Raw genomic sequence first — 27,207 nt, 5'->3', positions numbered from 1 at the left:
CGTTGTGGTAAAGGAAACAAAACCTTTCTAAAATTAATAATATTTAATATTCAGTTACGCAAGTTCATTGATGCCAATTTTCTCTTTTTCCATTGCTACTATACGCCAAATGCATTTGCATTTCAGATTGTTTCGTTTTTCGTTAAGTGAGGTTCATAATTTTTATAGCACTAGGGTTACTATTCCTTCATTTTAGTTCCTCAATTTTTAATTAAAGCGCCATTGACAAACAGCTTAATTCAGTGAGGAGCTTTTTAAGATCATAAGTGACGAGTCAAAATTCCGTGAGTTTCAATAGAAGAAAATGTCCGTGTGTTAAATTGGCACTTATGATAACAATCTAATCTTATATTTTTTCAGTGTAGATGTGCAATCAATCTTTAGATTCTGATGAGATCACTTATGAGTTGCATCTTAGGAACATTTTTCCTTTTCACAAAATCAATGTACCTTGCATTCAATCATTTCAATTTGCTAGAGTAGAGAACGTAGGAAGTATTGATTTTCACTACAGCCGACAGACTTACAAAAAAATATCTGTTCTCTTTTTTAAGCAATTTCCAGATAAATAATTTCATTCATAAAATGATGCCATCGGTAGGGCAGCCCCTCCATACCAACTTATACATAGCATCCTGTTGAGTGTTTTGCTAGTTGTTCATTGGCAAAAATTCCCCATCTACAATAGATTTTCCAGGAAAGTTCTACAAAACAAGAGCAAAAATGGGAAAAAGATTCATCATAAAGGTTCATTATAAAGTAAATAGGAGAGTGATTTAGCTCATTCAAATCTATGTCCAGTATTCTACCACTGCATTAGCTTTGTCTATGGTTAGATTAAGCTGCAAATCATATAAGATGGCAGAAGCTATCCAGGATAAATTACTTACTGATAACAATCATTTGACGTCCGTGGAGGCTTATGGAGGCTCGATGGAAAGTCATTCTATGTAAACCATGGTTAATAGTCTTCTAGCAAAATGGCCTGCCTAAGCTGCTCCTTTAAATCGTCGTTATGCAAAAACCAGGTTGACAGCATCAAGACAGCGTTTTTGCATATCCTATTTTATCTTTTTCAAATAAATTGTAAAGCTGTGAATTGTTTTTTCTGGGAGAACTGTCAACCTAGATATTTTCTGGATTATCGGATCAATGAATGGCTCCTTGATGTATCCAAATATTTTCCTCTTTCAAATAAAACATGAAGCTGTGGATTATTTTTCTGAAAGAACTCTCAGCCTAGATATTTTCAGGATTATCGGCTGGTCTGGACAATGAATGGCTTCTCGATGTATCCAGACATTTTAAAGGAATGTCTCTACCTATTCAATTTTTTGTTTGCAAACTCAAAACATTTTGAAAGAAGTAGAATTACCTCATCTATCATTTCATAAGTTCGTGCATGATAAATGAGTATTTCTGCGATAGGGTTGTGGCTGCTCATCTCTTAATACAAACAATATATTAATAAGGTTTATTTTGTTATGAAGTACCTTAGATGATTTAATTTACAGTTTATAGATATGAAAGAACAAAGTTTGTAAAAATATCGCCAAGGACATGATTTGTTATTGGTCCTCGCTGTTATGTGATTCAGCAGGGCTCAATCAATTGGGAAATTTGCAACATCTCTTTTTAAATTTTTCTCTTATGTGGACTTAATGGCTTTTAAGAATAAGATTTTGGTTATTGTATTCGAATGGAAAAATTGTAAACATTGTCTTAATAATTGTGAAAAATTGTTTTTCCGTTAGATAAAGATCTTGATTTGGTGCAGTCTAAAACATAAGCGTTCATTTGAACTGAAACTAAAATTTCAAAGGTTTTTGGCTGTTGTATTTAGAATATGATTTTGGCTCCTGTATTCAAAACTTTTGGAAAAATTGTAAAAAAAGTCTGAATAATTGTGAAAAATTGCTTTTCCGTTAGATAAAGATCTTGATTTGGTGCAGTCTAAAACAAAAGCGTCCATTTTAATTGAAACTATAATTTCAGGGCCTTGAAGGCTTGTTCTTCATAGTCTGTCTTCTTCCTGTGGACGAGATTTGAAAAATGATTTTACGAAACTGCCTGGACTGCTTTTGTTTTTCCTATCCCTACATGTTTGTTATTACCATTTTAAGTCATGAAATGAAATGAAGTAGATGCATCGTGATTTGTGTTAGTGGACTGAAAGGCTGTAGAGGATCTGCTGTTTCTTATTGGAGCCTGATGAATTGAATGATTTATACTTTTCGTTCACTATAGACTGCAACGGTCGCTGAAAGAGATAAACAAACTTCTCCAAACGCAAGGAAACACGTTCTGGCCTGCGAACAAAGTTACTTCTCTAGATAGAGCATTGATTGAAATTACGAAACTTCTCGAGGGCAAGGTTAGTAGCAGCAACTATTGAAACTTAGATAGATACGAGGACGCTTTCTGGATTAAATACAAGTTGGATACACGATATAATCTAAAAGGCTGTAGAGGTTCTGCTGTTTCTTATTGGAGCCTGTTTCTTCTTGGTGTCTTCCCATGCCACTTTTCTGCAACTATCTCCTTTATAGTACATGCCGTTTTAATTGTTTCTAGGAACAGACGGATCAGAGGGTGTTCTGCAATATTGGCGGAATCGCTGTACTAACAAGGATCCTGCTTCTAGTCGACCTCTCAGTGGACATACTGACTACAAAACCAGTCATCACAGACAAGTAAGCAGATAGCCATGCTTCCATAAAGTCTCAATTTATCTTAGCCTTTTTTTTAATAGTTTTGCTTTGAACATACTTGGGTAAATTGAAAAGAATAGGCCTAAGAGGGATCGCAGATCTGGCGGTTTCCGAGCAATTATATTCTCAACATTTGTGACAATGTTTCTTGTACTTCTTGCAAGATGTTATTCACAATACATGACGTAATTTTTCAGAAGTTCTAACTCCTTTTCTTTGTATTTGAATGAACTATCGTCGCAAATATTTGTTATTGATTTACAAAGTAATTCATTTACCCAAGATAATTACTGAATTCATTTAAATATAGTTATCGAAATAGATTTGTGTTCATGGTGGGACGGAAACACATAAATTACTGTGTATTCATTTTCAAGCGACTTGAAATTGCTATCGCCAAGCTTGAAATTGCTTTAATTTGTTGGGGTTTGTCGTTGGTTGGATTTCAAAAGGCAAGTGGCCGTAAAAGCACCAAAACGCCTCCAACAAAGAGTTCTCTGAGTTCGATTATGCATTAACAGATGTGCCCCACCCTTGCACCATCCCGAATTGCTTTGCAGGGAACAAAAAAAGTGATTAAGTATAAAATTATGTTGAATTTTTACTTTGTTCCTAATTTTTGTAGAAAGGGGTGATAAAAACAGATGTCAACAGTAGCTTTTTTCTTTTCCAGAATATTGGTTCACACGTGTGAACTGCTATCCTTGGCTTGTCATGGAAATCCTGACAGTTGTCAATACATGCTGTTGACCAACAAACTTTCAACGATTATCGATCTTCTCAATTATCGCTCAGAAGATGTGAGTTTCTTTGCTAACCTTCAAGTTCATTGATTGTATTTACTCAAGGGCAAAGAATATCTTCTGTTTCCCCAGCTCATTATTACAGGAGTGGTAACAGCTCATCAAAACCCTTCGCCAAGCTTATGAAAATTCTAAACACTAGCTTTTTAATGATTTCAACGTAAGATTACCTCCTACTAGTTTCACCACCATCCATTGAAGTACAAGTTGAAATACTCCTTCTGTATGAAATACGTCTTCTGTATGACAATGAAAATTTGCTCCTTGGCGTTAATTGCAAGATCAATCGAGGATACCCTTAAACTCATTTTGTAAACAAATACTTTCGAATTCTTTTTAAACCCTTCTGTAAGAACCCCAGTTCTTATTTCCACCATCTGTTTGTATTTAGCATTTTCTAATCGTGTGTGTACCTATTTGTAATTCTTCAGTATTATTTGTAGTTTATTTAAAAGTTATTTAGTAGAATATCTTTATGTAATGACCAAGAGGTAGTCTTTGCTCCGCATAGTAGCCCCTGCTGTAAAGTTGTAATGTAAATCGAGTAAAATAGAAGTTAGATGGTATTGAAATATTTCATATGAAGAATATAAGAAGATACGAATGACGTACGGACTTAGTAGTCTTAGAAATTTTTGGTTAAATTATCGACCATGTTCTTCCGTTATTTTTACCTCGTTATCCGTTGAAATTTCATACTTTCAGAGCTATTTCATTTTATTCAAAATGCAAGCCAATTTCTTCCTCACATTACTCTTCATTTCAGGTACCAATTAAAGATACTCAAGGCCCACAAGTTGAGGGGAACCTATCCACTATTATCAAGCCTATGAGCAACGATCTATTGGTTCTAACTTTACTCGAAACTTTGACCACAATAACCCGGATGTTGAACGTAAGCCAAGGTGAAAAGGCACAGAAAGGAGTTGGCGATAATGCTCAGCGGGTCAGTGACCTAGTCAGCTACTTTGTCTGCTGCGGAGCACTTGGAAAATATTACAAAATGTTTCAATGCCTTCAAGAACCCTTGGAAGATACCTCGTTGCTTACGTTTTATCAAAGAGTTATCGAAATGCTTCAAGGGATCGTCCTAGCTCTTGCAAGGTAAATATGATCCCGTTTCTCTGCTCTGCTTTCGAGTTTTTACGTACTTTTTTTTACAAAATAAGCAGTGTCTCTTTGCAATATATGGGTTCAAATGTAGGTTTCATCAAATTGTTGGAATTGATCAATTCATAGTTGCTTTAAGTGATATGCCAAAGTGTTTATAGATGCTTTTCCAGCATGACAATGGTGTCCTTATCTATTTTTATACGCAGTCCGCATTTGTATTCTACATCGCAATCCAGAAGTTTATCGTAATAGCACCAACCTGTTATTTTATATAAGCCTGTGACTTCCAAATTTGGTTCCTTTATATCTCCCAACCTGTTACTGCTAGAGTTATTGCTCTGAATAAACGTTGGCGCTTTTTCGGTGATTGTATTTGACTCCACTTTATCCAGTGCTTGAACGCTTCTCTTTTACGCTGTGACTTCATTGCACGAAAATTTATTCGAATTTTAGGCTTGATGGAATTTTCAGTGGAAAGAAGAGCGATGCTACAGGCCTTCTTCAGTTTTTCAAAAGCACCCATCTTCTTGGTGAGTCCTTTTTGTCAGTATCAAAAATGATCTTTCTAATTGCCAACCTATCCTGTGTTAAGTAGATCATCAGTAAGGAAGTAAACAAACTGCCGTGAACATATTACCATCCTTTCCTGCTTCAGATCTCATTTATTTTCACAAATGCAGCATCTCGTAGTCTCTTTACAAGCAGGAGTGGAATTACGTCTGCAGTAAGCTGCAACTTGCCAGAGCAGAATAACTGTACATGTAGCCAGCCTGTTATATCGTTTGAGTTTGCAATTTGATCATCTTAATTGAATCTATTTATGTTAATTTAGCAATTAAGTCCAAAGCTGATTAAACGTTTTTTTTTATCACAGGTCTTCTGTCTTTGATGTACGCGCTCCTTCATAGCAGTGGATCAGCAAGAGTGTCTCCCAGTCCATTTCCCCTGTCTGACGTCACCGTGGCAATTTTAACAGCAGTTCTCCGACTGATCAATCTGGTTGCGTTTGTGGACGTTAAACTACTTCAAGTAAAGTATCCCACCAGTCTGATACTCAACTTGCTTCCTGGTTGATTTTTTTGCATTTGAGGAGTTGATCTTTAGTTTTTTATCTTTGAGAAGCATCCCCTTTTTTATGAATTTGTGGCAAAGATAAAGATTCCTCTTAACCGGAGTTGTCAGGCTTTTTTTAATTTGCAGAAATTCGTTTTATTTTATACAATAATTTATCGCTTTTCGTGGATATTATGTCTTGACTTTGTTGGATTTCAGGACATTCTTGGCTCTGAAGGGAACTGTCTACAATTCAGATCAGTGGCCAACTATATTCTGAGGTAGTTGAAGCTCTCTTTATTATTTACACTTTGACGATTCTGAAGATACCTGTAAACCGGTCTTGTGAATATCGCTGGATGTCATTTAGACAGAGCTGTGCACGCTTTCATGTGTAGAACAGGATCTCATTTAGCTTGAAACTCGGATTTACAACTTTGAACCTTCCTGTCAAGGCGTGGATATTGAGTTTTAATATACTTCAGCATTTTATCAATAATGTCAAAAAGCGTTGGTCAGTTTGCTTTAGTTATTTGAATGAATACATTTTTTCTGCAATCAGGTGTGCTGTTATTATGTCGCTAGTTGGTTTTTGTGCATTTTCTCTATGATTCATGATTCCAAGGGGATAGTTATCTGCTTGAAATACCAAAATTAAAATTTTTTATTTCTTTGTGGCTTAATTATCGCTGTTCAGCCACAATTCTGGACGTATCTTCAAACTATTTATAGTCCTGCCAACACCCTGATTTTCCTTTTTTAGGTATTGCTCCACGCAGAGCTCGGATGATCTCCTTGCTGAGTTGGTTATAGCTGTTGGGAACTTTACTGTCCTGAACAAAGAAAACCAGGTATTCCGATAAATTTATGCCTAAACAAGCAATCAATGCCAGATCAGAAATAGAACTTTCATGTGGCGGTATTATAATCTGATCATTCGTGCCTCGTTATTTGAGTTGTGGCCTTGTCTTAACCTGGTTTTTTTATTTACACAGCCTAAAACTTTGTTTCAAGCATTATCTTTTTTCACGACAACCCTTATCTCTCTGCGTTTCAAAGAATCTTGACGCATCTGATTTCCAAGTAACGAACTTGTTTGCCTGTGCTCAGCAGTGGCAAGACATTTTTCGGAACAAATGAGAAAAAGAGCTCAGAAAATAATGATTTGATTTGATATTATCAGAAGAGATTCTATCTGCCTATCTTGTTTTATCGAAAAAACCTTCACCTACAGGAACTTTATCAAATTAATGACTTTGTTTTTGGCTCTACAGTAAGCTACTTGTTGTAAGTTGTGTATAACCCATTCCATAGATTAAGCTTAGCAGTCAAACGTTGAGTTTTGTATCAGAAAATAGTGTACAGGGAATTTATATTGCGTTAGCTAAACGCTCACGCTTCATTTTAAAATGAAAAATCTTGATGCTGGTTGAAATGTTTCATTATTTCGTCAGATTCCTGCTGTAAACTACTTACATTTTTTGCCTTGAAACTTAATATGCTTACGTTCTCAAATTTGTCAAAACACAGTAGATTTTTATCAATATTCTTATTGGTATAACTGAATTTTATTTTTATTTTTTTTTTTGTATCACTGAATTTTAAATCGGATACCTTGTTTTCAGGGCTTTATTCAAACTGGACGCGCTCCAACTATACTCCAACAGCTTTGTCTGCTTCCGTTTTCCTACTTTAGTGACCCAAAGTAAGTTTTATTCTTTCAATTTTTAAACCCTGATTGTGATGTGAGGACATGATGTTTTTTAATGATATCATAACGTCACATCTGCCCTCGTTTTCATGTACTCCATATCCGTAATGGGAAAACGACAACCGAATTTCGCAGTGTTATCCTGATTTCCAAAGAAAGCCAGTTGTACTCAGACGTCGAAGTCACTCTTTTTGCTTCCCGAACAGATTGGATCATATATTCAAACGGTGCTTACAAAACAAACGATCTTTTATCTTCAACTTTCACAAAAGAGTTTTTGCTTTTTTGAGCTAGGCACTCAGCAAATCGTTTAAAAACCAAATTTTTTCTGCTTATTGCCCTAAGATTTGCCAAGCTAAGTACAACTGACTTTATTTTCTCGCATTGCGAATCATTTTATGAAAATAAAATACCCAGCGCATTTCCAAAGCTTTGCATGTTATTGTGCACAAATTAATCGACTGTCTTTGAAAGTTAGTATTTGATCACGAATTGAGTTTTTCTAATCTCACTTCTTTTCAAAACTATTTTTTTATTTGTTTTCGTCATTACTGCCCTTTTGTGATAGTGATGGGTTTTTGATGGAGTTTTCCTCTTCCTTGATCAGAGTTTTGTAGTGCAATTAAAAGCAAGGTTTGAAGAATTAATAAAAAACGAAATATTGAAGTGATAACTATTATAAAAGAGCAAACTGAAAATCTAAAATTCTGAAAAAAATTCTGAAAAAAATTGGTTGATAGCTGTCACGTTTTGAAAAAGACAATCAAAGAATAAACAATTTGCAAAATCAGCGAACTACTGTTTATGTTATTGATATTCATTAATAGTAATAGATATGGACATAGAATCTTTCTCTTTGAAGTGTCTATTATATAATTGACTTTATATAATAAACCACGCTTTTCCCCTCTCAGGCTACAGACAATCTTACTGCCAACTTTAATAGCATGCTGTTTTGAATCGCAAGAAAACCGAATTACCATTGAACAAGAGATTAGCTGTACTTTGTTGTCAGCTTTTATTGAGGTGAGGTTTCCATTATTTAGATTTGATATCCACGGTGCTCCAGATAGTAAGAAATTGAACTATTAAAGGTGGCTGTTTGTACTGCTTTAGACTTTGATTCATTTCTTGATATTATAGGAATATCTCATTAGGAATAGTAAGTTAATAGATATTCATTTATGTTCGTAATATCTCTTTTTGTTCATAATAAATTGCAGGGATAGCTTTTCATAATTTAACCAACTCTCTACTAATATTTATCTAAGCTGACATCTTTTTCATTTATCAATGGCTCTTAAAAAGGAAACTGACATAAAATTAGCCATGAGTTTCTAAATAATTTCCTAAAAAAGATATTAGGGCATTGGAAACATGAACGTAAACTGGGCAGCTTTTTATTTTGCTTGTCACTGTCCTGTCGTATTACTCTCACTTTTAGTGACAAAGGTAATGAAAAATTCAGGCTGTAATAGAAACCTTAAGCACTAAAAGAAAAATCAATTTTTTTACATATTAATGCATTTCCATTTTGGAGAATATTAGAACTGATAGATTAATGCCCCAACTGTCAGCTTATGGCTTATTACATTTCGAATGCAAAAATCACAAGCTCTCCCACAGATTCATTTTATTACTCCCCTGCGGTATTCATCTTCACCCTGAACCTACTTATTCCCCTTCTTTGTTAGTTATTTTGGTACCTTAATTAAATTCGATTCATTTTTTGGCTTTACATAAATGCAAACAGCTAGTCTAAATGAACAAGTAAATAACTAAAGAAATTAATCCTTCAATTCATAATCCAAATGTTATACACTACATGGACATATGTGGGCAAATTATTATATATTTACATTTTCAAAAGTTTCATTATATAATAGCACTGCATATATTCAGACCTATAAACTGGCTTCCCAAAAAGAACAGAATGCTATTTTGAAAAAAGGCCTAATCAACTTTTCAGTGCTTTCCCTGCGACTATAATTTGGAGTTTTTTAGCTTGTATTTTTAAACATTGTAACTAAATAGATTCTGTTGTATTTAGTTTAAAATATTTTGTTCATTGTAAATAACTTTAGTGAAAAATTGATACATAGATAAATAAACATTTCAGGACAATATAAAGAACGTCCCAAAGGATGCTGATGCCATAAAAGTGTTGTCGCCTTTGTCAGGTAACTTTTTCGTCTCAAACTTTCCTTTTCATGTACGTTGTATATCTCTGCATTGTGCACAAAAATTGTATTGTTACTTTTTTTGATTTTGTGCTACGTCCTTAAAATCTTGGGGAATTCAGGGATATCTTTGTTTTAGACGAAATAAGCTTCACAGAAATGTTTACTCTAATTACAGGCTAATTTTACGACAGGCGAATCATCCTGTTATTACCCTGAAGCATAAACTCCATGAGTTTCGTATTCGCAAGTCCTCTATTATTTTCTTTCTTGTCAACAGGAGAAGGTCTGTTTTCAAGAGCAGCTCTACATTATCGTTTCCCACGACTAAAATACGAAGAAGCAGCGAAATTTTTCAGCAAGCCACCAGGTGAAACTGTTATATCGTGAATGAATGTAAACCGTTTGCTGTAAATTATGTAAATACAAAGAAAGACAGTAAAAATTAGTTATGGGAACAGTCCTATTTATTGTTAGAACTTACCATATTTGTTTGCTGATGCCTGTGTGCTTTAGTATGATATATTATATATTTTAAAGATATATCCTATTTTACTGGAAATGAATCAGTTTTGTCAATACCTGTGTTATACCTGGGATTTTTCGTCGAAAAATCAACAATTTCAATCGGATGCTTGATTGGATCGAAAGACAGCAAAGATGCCAATTGCGTTTATTTGAAGGCTAAAGTCAGGAAGCTAGCATTGATTTTCTTGGCAATTCAGTTCCCTTGGCATTTGCCTTACAAAATCAGCATTCGTTGCTCGGTGAATCTAAGTGAAAAATTATTTATTTTATATTTGCTCACATGCAAGTAAAACACTTCGCTAATATGCTAATAAGTACAACGCTGTGTTTAGTCTGCCTATCACCTTGTTATTTCCCCAGGCCTGTGTCGCATGTTGCTGTATTGAAAAGTGTATTATTGTGTAGAATTTTAACCAAAAGTAGGTAACGGTGTATACAGTAAAATGTATCCATTATTTCTCGTTTGGTATCGCAGCTTTAGCTTGAAAAGCAGCAGTTCTGACTTCATACTCATTTTCAAGGTGCGACCAGTAAACCGACTTATACTTATATTGCAAACCGCTTTTCCAGACTGTTTGTTCTTGCGATATTTGTAATTTATTTCGCTCCAAAGTGACAAGTGCTTCTGCAACACAAGCATCGGGCATTTGTTTGTTAAGCAATGGTATTCGTGAGACGTGCATCGCTACCTGTTCGCGCGAGGTGGGGTCATCCCACCTGCCATGTCAAAAGGAGGACCAGCAAAGTAGCGGAACATCCACGCGTTATTTGATCGTACTTGCTGTATTCTTTTCGAGAATTTCAAAACATTGTTCAATATTATCCGCTATTTCAATGAAAATTTGGTATTTTCCTGTTAATTATGGGCAGTTTGAAAAATCATGGTAAGTCTATAGCATTTATATATATATATACTAGTTGATATTATTTTTTGCTTGAATGATTACGCTTGAGGAGTTTCCTTATCGAAAAAAGTTTAATTCGAGTTATCATCTTTAATTTTTGAGTTTCCTATATGGACACGAAAATAGCACGAAAGCCTTACTCATTTTTCGCAAATATCTAAATGTGCAACTGCAATTGATATGCTGCAATCGCATTAGGTGCAAAGTGTGTGGCTACGAATTTAAGTTTTACTTTATAAGTTTTACTTTTTATATCGTAGAACCAACTCCATCCATTGCCAATCCTGTAATACTGGGTGCAGTATCAGCGGTGGCAATACTAGCACTGCTAACAGTGTTATTGACTATGCATCGAAAGAAATGTTGCTCGAAGCAAACCAGGGTGAATAACAGAACGCAAGGAGATCTGAGCAAGAAGCTTAAGGCAAGGAAAATTGGCTATGATATTCCAAGTCGAAGCAAGCCTGTCATGAGTGCTGCTGTGTGGCAGCAAGAGGAGAACGATATTGCAGATGAAGTGAAGAAGCACTACGGAAACATATCCAACTGCAGTAATCCCGTTCTGTTTGAGCTGAGTGGCTTTGAACATCAGGATGAATTTAAACAAATCGCAATGGAAACTAGTAATTGTAAAACTCAAATGAAGAAAAAGGGAATGGCAAAACTGCATTCGATTTTGAAAAAGCCTTCCAACAAAACACCTTTTGGTAAAGATGAGTTTGAAAGTAAGAGGGAAAAGGCAGAGAATAAACAACCCAAGAAAGTTTTGCCTTTCTCGAATGGTGCGCTGCCTTTGGCTAAATTAGACCGACGGGCTGTAAACCAAAATGTTTATGAGGAAGTTGCAATGGAAGAAAATGCAAGGTCAAAAGTTCAAGATTGGGTTAACAATTCAATGGCAGTGAAAAGCGATAATAAAGATAAGGATCAACTGGTTGCAGATCCTTTGGCCGGGTGTGATTCTAGAGAATTTAAACGCGAACAATTTGATGTGAATGAAGCAACTGGTGTGACAGAAGCTAAAAGACTTGAAGGAGAAAAAAATATATCTTGTGACAATTATGAGAGAGCAAAGGACTTAGAAAATCAGCCAGCTTTCATTGAGAAGAAGACAATGAGAAAAAGTGGAAGACCGAAAGAAGTGGATGTTAATATTAAAAAGGAGAATAACGAATGTACTGGTGTTGAGTTGAACGCCGGCCTTTCTAAGCAACGGAAACTTAAATTTTCAGCTGAGGAAGATTTTCAAACTGCAAAAGATATAAAGAAACTGATTGTGACAAGGTGGATAGACCATGCTTCTAGACAGAACAAACCATGTGTGGTCGAAGAAGAATCAGATATTGCATTAGGAGAGAAGTCATTGAACGAGCTCGAGTATGAAGAAATTGACTCTATATTGACAAGTGTTTCAAGGATGGATGAGAAAAGAATTTCACAGTTAAAAGCTACGGGGTTTTATCAAGAATTATTACGGAAGAAACTGCAAAAGCAGCCTAGAAATCATACTCAATTAGCTGTAGAAAGAATTGACGAGGAAGAAAATGTACCTAAGGATGGGAAACTAACAGAGGCACGTTTAAAAGAGAGAGAAACTCGTCAGGAATGTAGGGAGGATTTTTCTAACTCGAAAGTGATTGCCACAAGTGAAAAAAGGGTAGATTTAAATGCAGTCAAGAATGTTGATTCTATGGAGACATCTATCGCTAACAAAGAGAACGTTCGCCAATCTTTGGCTGAAAGCAGCATTCAAGAGGTATCCACTGAGAAAGGAAAATATGATAATAAATTTACTGGAAAGCCCAAAGTGCCAATTGATAATCTCGAGTCTTCATTTGTTTCGAATTACTCTTTAAACGAAAATGACCCATTTGTCAAGTACTCTATCGTCCGCAATTTCAGCGATCGCTATAACCCACAAGTTTATGTATCCCTCACTCATATACACGGACTTGGTAGACTCTTTGGCTATGACAATACTGTAATCGCAAGGTTGTATATGGCAGACAATGCCACTCAAAATACAGTCGAAGAGAGTTCACCGATTCCCTGTGATGACGATATCTACCTTGAGGAGATGTTTTCGGTGAAAGGTGTCTCGGCCAAGGCGATAATCAATGACTCTCTTGTCGTTGAAATGATTTTAGAGGATAATGACGAACCAGAGTTGTTTGTTGTGTTGCCCCTGGATGGACTTCGCCATAAAGCAACCTTGATTGATTCAGTCCCTTTTCAAAAGGGTAGTTTTGATAGAAATTGATAAAACCTCCCAGTCGAGGATATAGTTTTCTTCATCGTATGAATTTATGATTTACAAGAAAGGAGGGGCATTCAAAGCTAACTTAGATTCTGTACATATTTTATATAAACTTATTTCTGAAATTTGGTAATACAATTTATATTTTCTATGACATATGATTGCTGTTAGTAATTTTTGTGATGATTTGTTTACAAGAATTGTAAGCCTTGTAATCTTATACAGATCCAAAACCACGAAAGTTAGTCTAAAATCAATTCTTTACTGTCGTCTTTTACCTCTAAACTCTCAAAAAGTTGCACTCCTTGTAAATATGGATACCTTAAGATTTTTGTTAATTTTTAACGACTTTTAATCGCCAAAAATGTTTTTGATAAAACTTTCCCTTTTCTCTTAAACAATTTTCCTTTAAATATTCCAGTTATAGAGCAGGTGACTCTATTATGGTCAGGGTTAGGTTGATTTCAGCCATTCAGATTTCTGTGCTTTTAACCAAATAGTGCATATTTTTGATAATTTTGCAAAAAAGTGCCCTTTCGGTATTGCAAAAAAGTACCCTTTCGGAAAAAAGTGCCCTTTTTTCATAAATTTTCTAACAGAATTTAACCTTTTTCAACACCTTTTAATGACAAACGTTTGCTTTTCTCTTACAGTGAACATTTTTAAAAGACACCTTTAAAAGCAATCCAAAAGACCTTAGATTGCCATTAAATTTTTATAAAATTGTCATTAGATTTTCAAAACATTCTTTCGTTCAAACATTACCCATTCTCAACAATAACTTACAGACATCCAATTTACTCTGACAGCGTGATTTAGTAGAAGCACTTTTTGACAACGTGGCTTTTTATTTTTTCATATTGGGAATCGTTTGGTATTGATCGAGGCTAGGTTAGTTGGGAACATTTCCATTTCTGATTTTTTAACTCTTCAATCAACTCTTTTCCAAAATTCTTTAAATATGCGCACAGAAGCCCCGGTTCAGTTGTGGAAAGCCTTTTCTTCCATAAATGACCTCCCTTGAACATAACGCAAGAAGTCAGCCCTTTTCTCGATATTTTAAGGCGTTAGTAAAATCAAGGCCTCTAAGTTCATCAAGTTAATTCTAGTTTGTCGCCCCTGTGACGTAGTGGTTAGCACTGTTGCTTCACGCCACTGTGGGCAGACATGTACAGGTTCTGGGCCCTCGAGCCCCATCCAAAGCAACATAAGAAATAAATAAGAAATAAGGCTAAGGACCAGGAAGTCCTAGATAGCTTCCAAAAGGATATTGACAATTAAAATTTTTTCCTTGCTAATTTGTTCAAAAATGTTTTTCGTTGAGACCTGGACCTTAAAACATATCGATAGCCAAAGGAAATTAAGCGCCTGTTAATGAAGACTATCGTATGAATTTACTATCTTCTTGATCAATATAAATTTTGATTAATACTAATTTGTCTTTATTTTGTAATTGGTGAGTTCATCCTATTTTAGTTTTGGACAATGATAATTCCTAGAAGTTCTTCAAATCACAATTCTTATTTAAAGCACGATTAATATTAAGAAAATAGCAAATACATATTGCTTGGTAATTGAAGCTTCTTTCTTTCCCTGGATTTTCCATGTGAAGTTACACTCTTTTTAATATTTTCACACGAGGGGCAAATCACTCCAAGAAAATCTCATACACCTTTTGTAAAAATCCTATTGTTTTATCTGAAAATCCCCGGAAATCCTTTTGTTTTAGGCAAAATCTCGTACGCTATTTGCAAGAGTGAATCGCCCCTCGTTTTTACAGACCCATGTCTTTGAACTTTGGTTGACCTATTCTCGTCAGATATATATATATTTTCGAATCATCAAGTAATAATCCTCATGACTTTTACCAAACTATTTTTCGTTGTATAAAAGCTTGATGTAGTTAAGTTTTGTCCAGTTCAATTTTAAGGTTTAAACTCTTTTGGTGCTTCGTCTCTTTTGAGGGTTTAAGATTACATAACCAATCATTGCCCTCATAATCACAAAAGTAACTATAACTTTGTTGGATAATCAAAACTCGAACCTGCACTCACCTTGAAATATCACTACTGATTGCATGCTCTTGTTTCGACTTGTGAAGCGTAAAATTTTTTCTATTTGTTAAAGCTTGAATTAATGATGCATGTTCATCCCTTTTTAGAAGCTTCAAAACTTTTGCAACATTTTATGCCTTTTGATTTACGACAGATAAATGTTTGAACATGAACTCAAAAGTTTGTATATTTACATTCACTATTTAAATTTATATTCAAAGATATTAACGTTGTCTTTTCTTGCGTGCATAGGCTAATTATATCATAGTATAAGCTTGCCTATACTAAATCTTTACTTTACTAAGCTTAAAATGTTTCTCAATCGGCTAAGATTGCTTTTGAAGACAGACATAAAAAGCTACACAAGATCTGTTCGATCGTTTGTTTCATTTTTTAGAGAAAAAGCAGATCATAAAATTCAAGACACTTCCTGCATTAATCATATAGGTTTAACGATCATTTTTTTTTAAATACAGAGAACATATAATCAAAATTTATGTACCAATGTTTGATCTTAGCGGCTTTTCTGTACATTCTTTTTAGGAAATTTTTATTCATGTTCCTTTGTAATGACTTTGCATGTTTTTCTTCGATTTTCTTCGATCATTTTTTGCGCCGATTCTAATATGTAAGTATCAGAAGGAAAGGGACTCAATTTGGGTTTTGTTTCTGTTTCTGTTTCTGTTTCTGTTTCTGTTTCTTAAAGCCTCAGTTCTGTTTCTGTTTCTGTTTCTGTTTCTGTTTCTGTTTCTGTTTCTTAAAGCCTCAGTTCTTTTTTCCAAATGATTTAAAAAATTATTTTTACGATTGATGTTTATGTTACCAATCATTTTTAGCATCTAATTATTATTAATTAGATTTTATTTTCTTGTTTTCTTAGGGAAATTCTCTGGATTGAGTGAAGCATTGCCAAAATTCAGATGCATTTAATAAAGATCTACAGATCAGTCGAAGTGTCAGGTAAAGACCAATCGTCATTATCCAAATTTATAATAAAAATAGTGACTGATTTAAAAAGGTCTTTTGTTGGAGGATGTTGGAATGAAAACAGTTATGTGCTAGATTTTGAGCTAGTTATAAAACTAGTTGCAAGTTGTTAGCTTTATTTACAGACCGCTCCAACTCTTCACATTGCCTCGTTTTTAAAGAGAATTCAAAAAGAGTGTTTGTCATTTTTCTAACGACAGGCCGCTAGAAATAGATTGCCATTTTCAACATCGCTAGGCAGCTCTGATATAATTTTTTCTCGATTCATTTTTGCCAAAAAAAATTATCCTTTACTGATCATTGTACAAATATTTGTCATCTGACTTTAATGTGGTTTCACAGAAATGAGAAGAAAGATGGTCGTTGTTTTTGTGGTATTGCAATAGTAAAGGTGAAAACAACAGCAGTACATATTGCCCAGAACTTCATTGTTGGAGGTAAGATGAAATTATGCGGTAAAGAAGAGGTCCTGAGTCCTTGTCCCAGAAAGACGTGTTCCCATGCCTTGTCCAAGAAAATGACATTGACCAACAGTTCTCATTTTTGGTGCATATTTGCTTTGAGAACACGGTGGGAGGATTGCTGGAAGGAAACCGTGAGTGGGAGCTGGGATGTGCCTCTGTTAAAATTTTTAAGGACATACCGTTTGAGGAAGAGTAACTTACCACTTTTGCATATAGTCTTTTACAGTCAATGAAATGCCATACTTCTAGGAGTTATCGCCCTCCCCCTACCCCCATCTAAATCAAATTTAGATATAACACTTGCACCATACTGGCTGCCTTTTAGAAGTACATTCAAAAAGACATCATGCCACCGGAAATAAATACTACACAAGAAAATTAGTAGAACATTTTGGATTCGCATGATATTTTTAGTTTTGGAGACCCACTAAAAACAACCCTCTTCACCAACAAATTACCAGAGGCTTTGCAGTTGTGTTTACTAGAAATGCTATTGTATTCTGGCTTGACTGAAGTTTTCCATTTAGAACGTGTTGGCCCATTGTACTGTGGTGTGAACTTCTAGAACCATCGCTATTCAATATCAGACAGTGCCTTTGTATTTTTCAAAAGAACTTCACACCAGCCAGCATGACTTGGACTTTTGTTTGTTTCAGGTGACTGTGGTTTTCGAAAACAAGCAACTTTACCTGGAAAACATCTTGATTTGCGAATGAATTTTAAAGGAATATTCAGACCATTTAGTTCATAAAGGTAGGGTTTTACTTTTCTTTGACGATAGTTTTCTTTAGACTCGTTAATTTGCAGTAAAGATATTCATCCCTCCGCCCTCTGCAGCCGCTTTTTGCCTCAGCACTACACACGCCACGTGTTTACAATTTAAGTTTGTGCTTTCGCTATATCGTCTCCTACAAAAATTTTGAATTGGTAACAACTGTTTCAATCGTTTGATATTTCCAGGACATTGACATTTGATTTATTATAAATATATATTGCAAGATTCTGCTCACGGTTCGCTGGAATCCGCTAGCAGACGAACCCCCGCGCCCCGCTTTGTAAACATCAACTTGGGCTTTAACAAATGTAAATTGATAAGTTAAAATATAGAATATTTAATATTCTCAAGGTCTGTTTGATTTTTTCTTTGCTAGTTTCTGAAGACTTTGACAACTCGCTTTTCAAATCAGCGAAGGCTGCACAACTCACGAGACTGACCGCGAAGCAAGTCGTACAATCTCAATATTCTAAGAACTGTAAGACATGTAGATTATAATTCTTATTGACTTAACTGTTAATTGATTTTCTTTATATTTGCAAGTTTTATCAAAACTTATCCGCCAAATTATACTAAAACGCTACGATTTACAATATACAGAAGGCTTCCATTAGATTCCCCCCGAGCTTCTGTTGGATTTAATCTAAAATATCTGTAATTCTTTAGAATCTTCCCCCGTTTTCTATTGTATTACCCCTGAAATTCTATTGAATTCTCCCCCGTATTCTTTTGTATTTCATCTTGAATTGTATTGTTTCCCCCCCCCGTCTTTTATTGTATTTCCCCTGAAATTCTATTGAATTTCCCCCCGTATTCTTTTGTGTTTCATCTTAAATTGTATTGTTTTTCCCCCCGTTTTCTATTGTATTTCCCTTGAAATTCTATTGAATTCTCCCCCGTATTCTTTTGTATTTCCCTTGAAATTCTATTGAATTCTCCCCCGTATTCTTTTGTATTTCATCTTAAATTGTATTGTTTTTCCCCCCGTTTTCTATTGTATTTCCCCTGAAATTCTATTGAATTTCCCCCCGTATTCTTTTGTACTTCATCTTAAGTTGTATTGTTTTTCCCCCCGTTTTCTATTGTATTTCCCCTGAAATTCTATTGAATTTCCCCCCGTATTCTTTTGTACTTCATCTTAAATTCTTTTGAATTTCCCCCCGTTATTCTATTGTATACCTTCTAAATTTCTATTGTATTTACCTTAGATTTCTTTTGAAATTGCCTTCGATAAAAATGAACTTGATGACAATGTCACATTGTATTTCCTACATGTTTCTTTTGTGTGGACCCTGGAAACTTTCGGCATTTCAATAAGTATCTCTATTGAAGTCTTTGAGGTTATCAATAGAAATTCAAAAGACATCCCCCCGTTCTTCTTTTCAAACTTCTTTAGAAATCAACGTTAGATTAGCTAAGAATTTCTGAGCGAATTCCCCCGGATTTCTATTGTCTTCTGCAGAAAATTTGCCCGCGTCAGGAGGCTGGCCAAATGGCGGCTGAGAGCCGCGAATGATTGACAGGTCATTGTTTTTGGCCAATCAAATTGCTCTATTTCAGCCCTTTTGGTGGCTGCGGGCAAGGGCCGTCACCTGCAGATATTAATATTTCACAGTAGCCTTTGGCCGCCGAGGGCCACCATTGTCAATTGACCAATCAGAGAGCAGTATTTTGGCCCCGGTTTATTGTTTTTTCCACCAATCAAAATATAGTATTCTATTGTTATTTGACCAATCACAGCCTTTAATTTTTCCATTGTTTTTTCTATTGTTTTATAGCCAATCAGATACCCCTATTTTAGCCGCCGTGCCTCGTTTTGATTTTGGAATGACGGGGGGCTTTTAGCCTCGATTGCATGCGGTGAAAGACGGGGGTTAGAAAGCAGTTCAGTTTGATTTTCTCTTCTTCATTCAAGCGATCTTACTCTACGTACAATTTTAAGTTCTACCTTAGTACATCGGAGACTGTTTTCGTGAGGGGTTGTCTTAGCATGGTGTTTTAAGCAAAGAGTTAACAGGAAGGAAAATAATTCCCCTTGTTAACCCTTTGATTAAAACACCGTGCTAAGAAAACCCGTTTAATGTTGTGTTAGGGGTTCTACAAACATGGTGTTTTAAGCGAAGGAGTAAGCAGAAAGACTGAAGCCTTCTTGTTGACCCTTCGATTAAAACACCGTGCGAAAACCCCTACGCAACATTAAAAACAGTCTCCTAAGCTTAATTACAATAAGTTAAACTACAATACAAACGAAACTAAGTAGAAACGAAAGGGCTATCCTAAAAACAGACGCGAACAGGCGCCTTGTCCACATCCATTCATAGAACAAGCCCCGGTTTCTTTAAATAATACTTTAAACAACACTACAACAGAGATATTTCTCGCAAAATTCGGGTTGAAGTTGACGGGAAAATTCTATACCTATAAAGCTGCTAAACTATTAAAGTTTCTTGCCTGAGGATATCCTAAAATCTATCCAGGGAGTTTCGAAGGGCTTCGTGGACGAATAAGGGGGTGTAGTTAGCGTTTGCAAATTAATATCAATTGCAATCTTATGATTGAAAATTATCTAAAGAAACTTACCAGATACTACGGGAAACTCGACGGAGGGGTTGTAATATTGTAATTGAGGGCTTGAAATATCATAAAGGTCTTGAGATATCATGGAGGGCTTGAGATATCTGTTAATGAGCGATCCACAATTCCACGAAGTTGAATGGTTTGGATAGCAATAGATTACGACTTAGCAAATCTTTGGCATCAAACAAATCTTGCATCATAGGACGGTGCCATTAAAACGGGAGGGGATCTCATTTCGTCTATTCCAAATGTGCGAGAAAATACTGGCTAATAATCATAATCAACGATAAATATTCTACGATTCCAAGTCCATTCTCTACGAATTGTTCATGAATCTTCAATTCTTTGACTTCAAATGTAACAATGCTTCATATTCTTGACGCCTCCCACTTGAGGACCTGCAAAAGGATGCAAAAGCCAGCAAATCGAAGTAAATAATCCACCGTAAAAATAATTCAAGATGATGTTGTAACGTAAACATGAGTTTTTTAATCCACGTGTATGATTGCAGCTTGAAACGTTTTCAAATTAAACTTGTTTACATTAAAGCTGATCCAGCGACAAAGAGAAGCAAGCGTATCTTGGTCGCATTGTTGCTGCAAAACTGTTATGAAAGAAGTGCATGGAACTCCACGCAACTTTGCATCTTTGATGCTCAAGGGACCCTTGGTTTCCACGCAAGCCAACATCTACCCACCTAAATCTTTAGACGAAAGAGTGATTTTAAAAGAGGGGGTAGTACATTTAGGCAAAAGGGGCATCTTAAAGAACGGCAAATGGGCACTTAACCTAATTTTCTAAAAAGTGTGGGGAGTACGTACCCCCGGTTCCTATGCTTATGGCTACATCTATTAGAATATTAAGATGCCTTCTGCTAGACGTATGCTAGAAATCCTTTTCTACTTTCTTACCCCTGTTAATCGTAATGTTTTAAACATGCGGCCATTTTCGCGAATTTTTGCACTAAAGAAAAGACAGACTTTCTAAGCTTGCTGGGAGATTTGTGATACACTAGAATTACGGAACTATTGCCTTTAAGACACCATTGTTCTAAGTGAATGATATGTGCCTCACGTGTATTTTTGAATGAACAACTCTCTTGGGAATTTCACAGCTTTTTGAAAATTTCCCTACTTTTTAAAAGCAAGAACATCAGAAAGCTTAAAGTTACATTAAAAAGTCTTTTAACCGTATCTTCATAAATGAATCCTATATAAATTTCAAGATATTTTTGCAAGTTGAATAACACTTAAATTATTTCCCTTCTATATTCAAACATTTTGAGCTTGAACTCTAAAAGGCAGTGTTCGATAAACATCCATTTTCCATCTTTACTGTTTTCAAAATATTCAAAGGACCTACTAAAAGCTACATGTTAAAAGTCAGAAGTAACTATAATTGCTTTTTATCCTAGCAAACCATGAATTTGATCTTTACTTATTTTAACTATCATTCCAAAATATGCAGTATTTCAACCTTTGCTTTCACAGTCAGTCCACAACAAAGACTCAGTCAACCCTCAAACTACCCTCACTAAACAGTTCCCTAACCAACGTCAGAAGCCAAGCCAAAACAACTCAAGCCATCGACTCCAACCAACCAACCTCAACCAGAACTTCAACCTCAATCTTTCGTAGAGCGAATGCAAAGGTTGATCAACTGCAAGTTTTTTTTTGGTTCATAGTTTGTTAACCTAATATCTAGCCTAGGGAGGTTTTTAATATTTTTGGAAGTAAAGGAAACATTATTTTGAAGGAAAGAGAAACACTATTTTTGCAAAATGATTTAATTTTGCACTGAGACTGTTTGCAAAAGTTTAAAAAGTTTTGAAATTCTTACGAGATTTTTGATACACAAAACCCAACTGTTCGCATACTTGCGTTGGTCTTGTCTTTATATTTGAAAAGTTTCACTGCTTAGTAAAAAGCTATAATCTAATTGCTCTGAGGACTCCCCTTCTTTAAAGAAAACTTTGTCTTAAAGTATCATGTATTGACTCAACTCCGTTTCACTGATATTGCCTCTCATGATAAAGTATGCATTTGCCAATCTTGTTTTGAGTTTATGGCTATACTTGTTTTATGGCCATAATTTTATATTTGCGACAAAATTTTTCAAGAGACTTCGGCAAAAATTTATTGTATACGCATTTTATTCTAGTTCCTTTAGAATAGCAAAGAGTTATTTTTAAATGAAAGATTCTCACCGTATATATAATCCTAGATTCCAATTATCGTCAGTTTTGAGTCAGAGCGCCAGTTCCGTTCTCACCTGCAAAATAGTTGTTTTCAAACTTAGTAAATGCTATATTAAAATCCTTATATTTTTACAGTTTATTTTGTTTACTAGACATGTAAAGAAAATTCTAATGGATGATAATAGTTCTGTTGTAAAGAAAAATAAACTAATAAATTCAGTGTAAAAGACAAACAGGTAAAAAACCCCAAAAGTATCACACTTCTAACTGATCGATGCAATACAGCTGTTTATAAAATTAGAAATTAATTTGACATTTAAATAATCCTTAAAAATCGCAAAATATGAAATGATTTTCTATGAATACTTTATAAGATTGCGAAATTTTTAAAAGTCATTGCTTCATTGACAAATTATTCAGGTCTTAAAATGACATTATGATTATAATCCAGCATTAAAAACTGAGCCACTTCAAGTTAAATGTTGGTTTTTGCACAGCACATTAATTTTATTCCTGATACGATACAATCAATAATACAGATAGAGACATCTGCTATCACTGTTACATCCCTGTAGCATTTAGACAGAAAATTGCTCATTAACTAATGCAAGTTGATTTAATCTGAAATTAACTCACCATAACATGGTATCTTGACGCAAATTCTGTGTCAGTATTTTCACAATCTAAAAGGATAATTAAATGTTTAGAAGTTAAAAGATTTTGAGGCAAGATATTGTCCAAACAAAATATAAAAAAAAAGATAAATTTTTCTAAAACTTCGGATGTTTGGATGATAAAACTGATATCAAAGTTTAATATATGTAATTTAATATATGTAAAGAAAATTCTCATGGATGATAATAGTTCTGTTGTAAAGAAAAATAAACTAATGAATTCAGTGTAAAAGACAAACAGGTAAAAAACCCCAAAAGTATCACACTTCTAACTGATCGATGCAATACAGCTGTTTATAAAATTAGAAATTAATTTGACATTTAAATAATCATTTACAATCACAAAATATGAAATGATTTTCTATGAATACTTTATAAGATTGCGAAATTTTTAAAAGTCATTGCTTCATTGACAAATCATTCAGGTCTTAAAATGACATTATGATTATAATCCAGCATTAAAAACTGAGCCACTTCAAGTTAAATGTTGGTTTTTGCACAGCACATTAATGTTATTCCTGATACGATACAATCAATAATACAGATAGAGACATCTGCTATCACTGTTACATCCCTGTAGCATTTAGACAGAAAACTGCTCATCAATTAATGCAAGTTGATTTAATCTGAAATTAACTCACCATAACATGGTATCTTGACGCAAATTCTGTGTCAGTATTTTCACAATCTAAAAGGATAATTAAATGTTTAGAAGTTAAAAGATTTTGAGGCAAGATATTGTCCAAACAAAATATAAAAAAAAAGATAAATTTTTCTAAAACTTCGGATGTTTGGATGATAAAACTGATATCAAAGTTTAATATATGTAATTTAATATATGTAAAGAAAATTCTCATGGATGATAATAATTCTGTTGTAAAGAAAAATAAACTAATAAATTCAGTGTAAAAGACAAACAGGTAAAAAACCCCAAAAGTATCACACTTCTAACTGATCGATGCAATACAGCTGTTTATAAAATTAGAAATTAATTTGACATTTAAATAATCATTTACAATCACAAAATATGAAATGATTTTCTATGAATACTTTATAAGATTGCGAAATTTTTAAAAGTCATTGCTTCATTGACAAATCATTCAGGTCTTAAAATGACATTATGATTATAATCCAGCATTAAAAACTGAGCCACTTCAAGTTAAATGTTGGTTTTTGCACAGCACATTAATGTTATTCCTGATACGATACAATCAATAACACTGATAGAGACATCTGCTATCACTGTTACATCCCTGTAGCATTTCGACAGACAACTACTCATCAATTAATGCAAGTTGATTTAATCTGAAATTAACTCACCATAACATGATATCTTGACGCAAATTCTGTGTCAATATTTTCACAATCTAAAAGGATAATTAAATATTTAGAAGTTAAAAGATTCTGAGGCAAGATATTGTCCAAACAAAATAGAGAAAAAAGATAACCTTTTTCTAAAATTTCGGATGTTTTGATGCTAAGACTGATATCAAAGTCTGATATATGTAATTTTTGATTCTTTGAAAAGACAATGCTTGCATCATTTTAATGACAAATAATTATAGCAAATAAGCTAATAACATTAATCGAAGAGATTTAAAAGATATAAGGGTTTATTTCCAAGACTATAATAGCTTTATATATTAGATTGTTTGCTATAAATATAAAAAGGCATATCCTGGCGACTATAATAAATGATCCTTTCAACAGGCTGCAGAATGATACTAGATAAAGTTCATTATAATAAATACTAATAATATTAACGAATTATTTAACAGGATAAAAACTTCAACAATTACGAAATTTATCCTATTTTTTTAAAAAAAAACATAAATTGAGTTTTAAATTTAAGTTGATAACTGGCAATGCATCATTGTAATATTTTCATGTAAATGCTTCTAAATATACTTTTTTCATAAACGTCACCAGCAGATTTTCTACCATAATGTTTGCTAAAATTCTTTCATTGCAAATTTTTCGAAAAAACATTAAAAAATGTTATGATGCTTGAATTCAAAATTGTTTGTTCTATTGAAGAAATAGTGACAAAAACATCTAAGTTATGCAGCTGTAGGATTACTATTCTTTACTGATAGCTCTCTACGTTTCATTCCGTTCCAAAGTTCATGAAATCAAAACTTTTATCGATGACAAATTAGATGTGTAAAAAATGCATGACAAAAAGTAACATCGACTTACAAAATCACAATCTTTGGTTACAAACCACATCTTTTTGTTAGAAATTTGATGTGAAATTCTGAAAAATGGAATTTATCACTTTAGGTGTATATCAACTTTAAGGAAAGGTTAATATTGCGAAAATTAATTTTGTGTTAATTGAACTGAAGTCTTCTTGTTATTGCACAAAAAAGCTAGTCAATAGTTTTAAGAGACTTATAGTTTAATTTGCATTAAGAGCTTCCTCTAAAATCATAGATCCCAATAGGAATATTCCAGAAAATGTGAAAAGCTTCCTTCATGAAAACAATTTTAAAATTTGCAGGTGCTCAACAGTAAAGTATTTAAAAGAGAAGGGGTACTTGGAAGCAATTATCGTTGGATTATGTATTCCTTTTTTCCATTAACAATAAACTAACATCCTTTCATGTAAAATTTAGATGATGGTTCCTTAAAATATCAAAGAATGTACTACATTTTCAGACGGTCAATGAAATTCATTACAAAATGTAGTCTTACTTTGTTCACAAGAATTTGCTCTGTCTTTAAAATTACATTCTTGAGGTATCGCACCATGATGCAACAACCAGTACCTGTAAATTGATCCAATATATTTAAAACTTTGGAAGATCTAGACACACGGCACATCACAAAAGTTGCAAAAGACCTAAACTGGGTCGTTCTATGGCTTTTTCATTTTCATATTCAAACAAGAACCGCGATGTTTGCGACAACTATTATGATATGAGCATCTTTTAACAAATGAACATTAGTTTCATATGTCTAACCGAAGCAATGATCAGATTTTTGAAGTCAATTGTTTAATTCTGGCACATATACCGACTGAAAAAAAATCGATTCATAGGAATTCTGAGATGGAAATTGTTTTGCTGGCAAGAAATTTTGCTTAACAAGTTTTGCCTAAACATTAACTAGAAAAATACATAATCTTTCAATTTAAAAAATAATACGTGCTGTCTATTAAAGATAAAAAATTCATAAGAATCAACTAACCGATTTTTGGTCTTGAAGATAAAACGTGTGTCATTCTTTGAAAATATTAGCACTCTAAAACTAAAGATATCTGATAACTTTCTAAAACAATGTTTTCTCTAAGGTGAGCTCAAAACCCAAATGGATAAAATGTTGTAAAAAATTACAAAAACTGTCTTGCACTAACGACATACCTGAAAAGAAAAAGAAATTACTAAGAAGTGCGAAATACAAAATTAACATAAGCATTAAATTCATTATATAATTATCTTTGTGAGAAGTACCTCACCAAAATCTTAAAATATTCAGACAAATTCAGCAAAGTGTTGCTATTAACTACAGTTATTGCGTGAGGGAAATTAGAAATTGTTCTCTATATCCAGCTATAAAATCGTAAAAAAATCTATATCATCACAGAACACTCTTTTTATGCTTTAATTTTCCCCCTGATTTAAGATTATCTTGCAAAATAATTGCTATAATGAAATATAGCTAAAGTTCTCTTCAAGACTTGAAATTGAAAACCAGAAAATTTTGCATGTCATGTTACATTATTTTTTAGTCGGCCTATAACCTAGAAAGTGATGATCAAAGTTGCTTCAAGAAATGTTTTTGGCATGCAAACATAAATGTTGTACAATGGGATGCCAAATACTTCTAAAATGAAAATAATCTGCATAAAACTTACCTTTTGATTTCATTCAGGCTCCTTTCGTACTTTTCATCGCTAAAATATGTTAAATTATAAAAGAGTTTATAAAAGCCTAAACAGTTAAATTATAAAAAGAAAAACAATAAGAAATTTTCTTTTTCGAGGGATACAAAGAAGTTTCAATACAATCATCATCTTAGTGCTCTGAGTGAATTTTTATAGTGTTCTATAAGCCTGACTTGCAGAATACTATCTTTACTTTGCCTCCAGAAAGGGATGTTACGTAGAAATCACAAGCCAATGAAGTGCTAACTAGGCAAAAAATCAGGTTAACTTGTTTATAACTAACCACTTTAATTAATAAGTTTCAAGGTAAGGTGTTTCAAGGTAAGGTG

General features: G+C 33.9%; 2 protein-coding genes and 1 long non-coding RNA gene across 5 annotated transcripts in view; 2 read left to right on the top strand and 1 right to left on the bottom strand.

The window, feature by feature from the left end:
* The window catches only part of LOC135687066 (S phase cyclin A-associated protein in the endoplasmic reticulum), a 30,664-nt gene extending 20,527 nt beyond the window's left edge, over window positions 1-10,137 (top strand). Inside the window, exons 20-31 of the mRNA XM_065203512.2 lie at window positions 2,248-2,374; window positions 2,575-2,693; window positions 3,385-3,511; window positions 4,281-4,618; window positions 5,081-5,157; window positions 5,502-5,656; window positions 5,900-5,961; window positions 6,444-6,531; window positions 7,306-7,385; window positions 8,306-8,417; window positions 9,511-9,571; window positions 9,852-10,137. Of these exons, the coding sequence (XP_065059584.2) occupies window positions 2,248-2,374; window positions 2,575-2,693; window positions 3,385-3,511; window positions 4,281-4,618; window positions 5,081-5,157; window positions 5,502-5,656; window positions 5,900-5,961; window positions 6,444-6,531; window positions 7,306-7,385; window positions 8,306-8,417; window positions 9,511-9,571; window positions 9,852-9,961 (1,456 nt within the window). The 3' untranslated portion in view covers window positions 9,962-10,137. The remainder of the gene's footprint in view (window positions 1-2,247; window positions 2,375-2,574; window positions 2,694-3,384; window positions 3,512-4,280; window positions 4,619-5,080; window positions 5,158-5,501; window positions 5,657-5,899; window positions 5,962-6,443; window positions 6,532-7,305; window positions 7,386-8,305; window positions 8,418-9,510; window positions 9,572-9,851) is intronic.
* Window positions 10,138-10,279: 142 nt separating this feature from the next.
* Window positions 10,280-20,221, top strand: LOC135687067 (uncharacterized). Of its 3 annotated transcripts, none has more exons than XM_089114608.1 (4): window positions 10,280-10,983; window positions 11,265-16,275; window positions 16,645-17,519; window positions 17,918-20,221. In XM_089114608.1, the coding sequence occupies exons 1-2, from the start codon at window positions 10,962-10,964 to the stop codon at window positions 13,262-13,264; spliced, it is 2,022 nt and encodes a 673-aa protein (XP_088970734.1). In that variant the 5' UTR covers window positions 10,280-10,961; the 3' UTR covers window positions 13,265-16,275; window positions 16,645-17,519; window positions 17,918-20,221. The 3 variants fall into 3 exon arrangements, with proteins under 3 accessions (XP_088970734.1, XP_088970735.1, XP_065059586.2); XM_089114609.1 differs by having other exon boundaries at window positions 11,265-16,897; window positions 17,423-17,519; XM_065203514.2 differs by having other exon boundaries at window positions 11,265-17,519.
* Window positions 20,222-21,094: 873 nt separating this feature from the next.
* Window positions 21,095-26,171, bottom strand: LOC135687070 (uncharacterized). The gene is made up of 5 exons (XR_016145143.1): window positions 25,687-26,171; window positions 25,189-25,246; window positions 23,631-23,677; window positions 22,952-22,998; window positions 21,095-22,389 (listed from the first exon to the last, which is right to left on the bottom strand). It is a non-coding gene; the product is annotated as an uncharacterized LOC135687070 (long non-coding RNA).
* Window positions 26,172-27,207: the final 1,036 nt, after the last annotated feature.

Source organism: Rhopilema esculentum, chromosome 20 (assembly GCF_057945365.1).
Source record: "Rhopilema esculentum isolate cy_ngs chromosome 20, ASM5794536v1, whole genome shotgun sequence".
NCBI lineage: Eukaryota > Metazoa > Cnidaria > Scyphozoa > Rhizostomeae > Rhizostomatidae > Rhopilema > Rhopilema esculentum.
This window is presented reverse-complemented; position numbering and strand designations above follow the sequence as displayed.

Bases quoted from the DNA above. Each gene is read 5' to 3' on its own strand.
- LOC135687067 (XM_089114608.1), top strand. From the start codon at position 10,962: ATGGGCAGTTTGAAAAATCATG. The intron at 10,984-11,264 runs GTAAGTCTATAG...TTTATATCGTAG, and splicing joins GGGCAGTTTGAAAAATCATG to AACCAACTCCATCCATTGCC.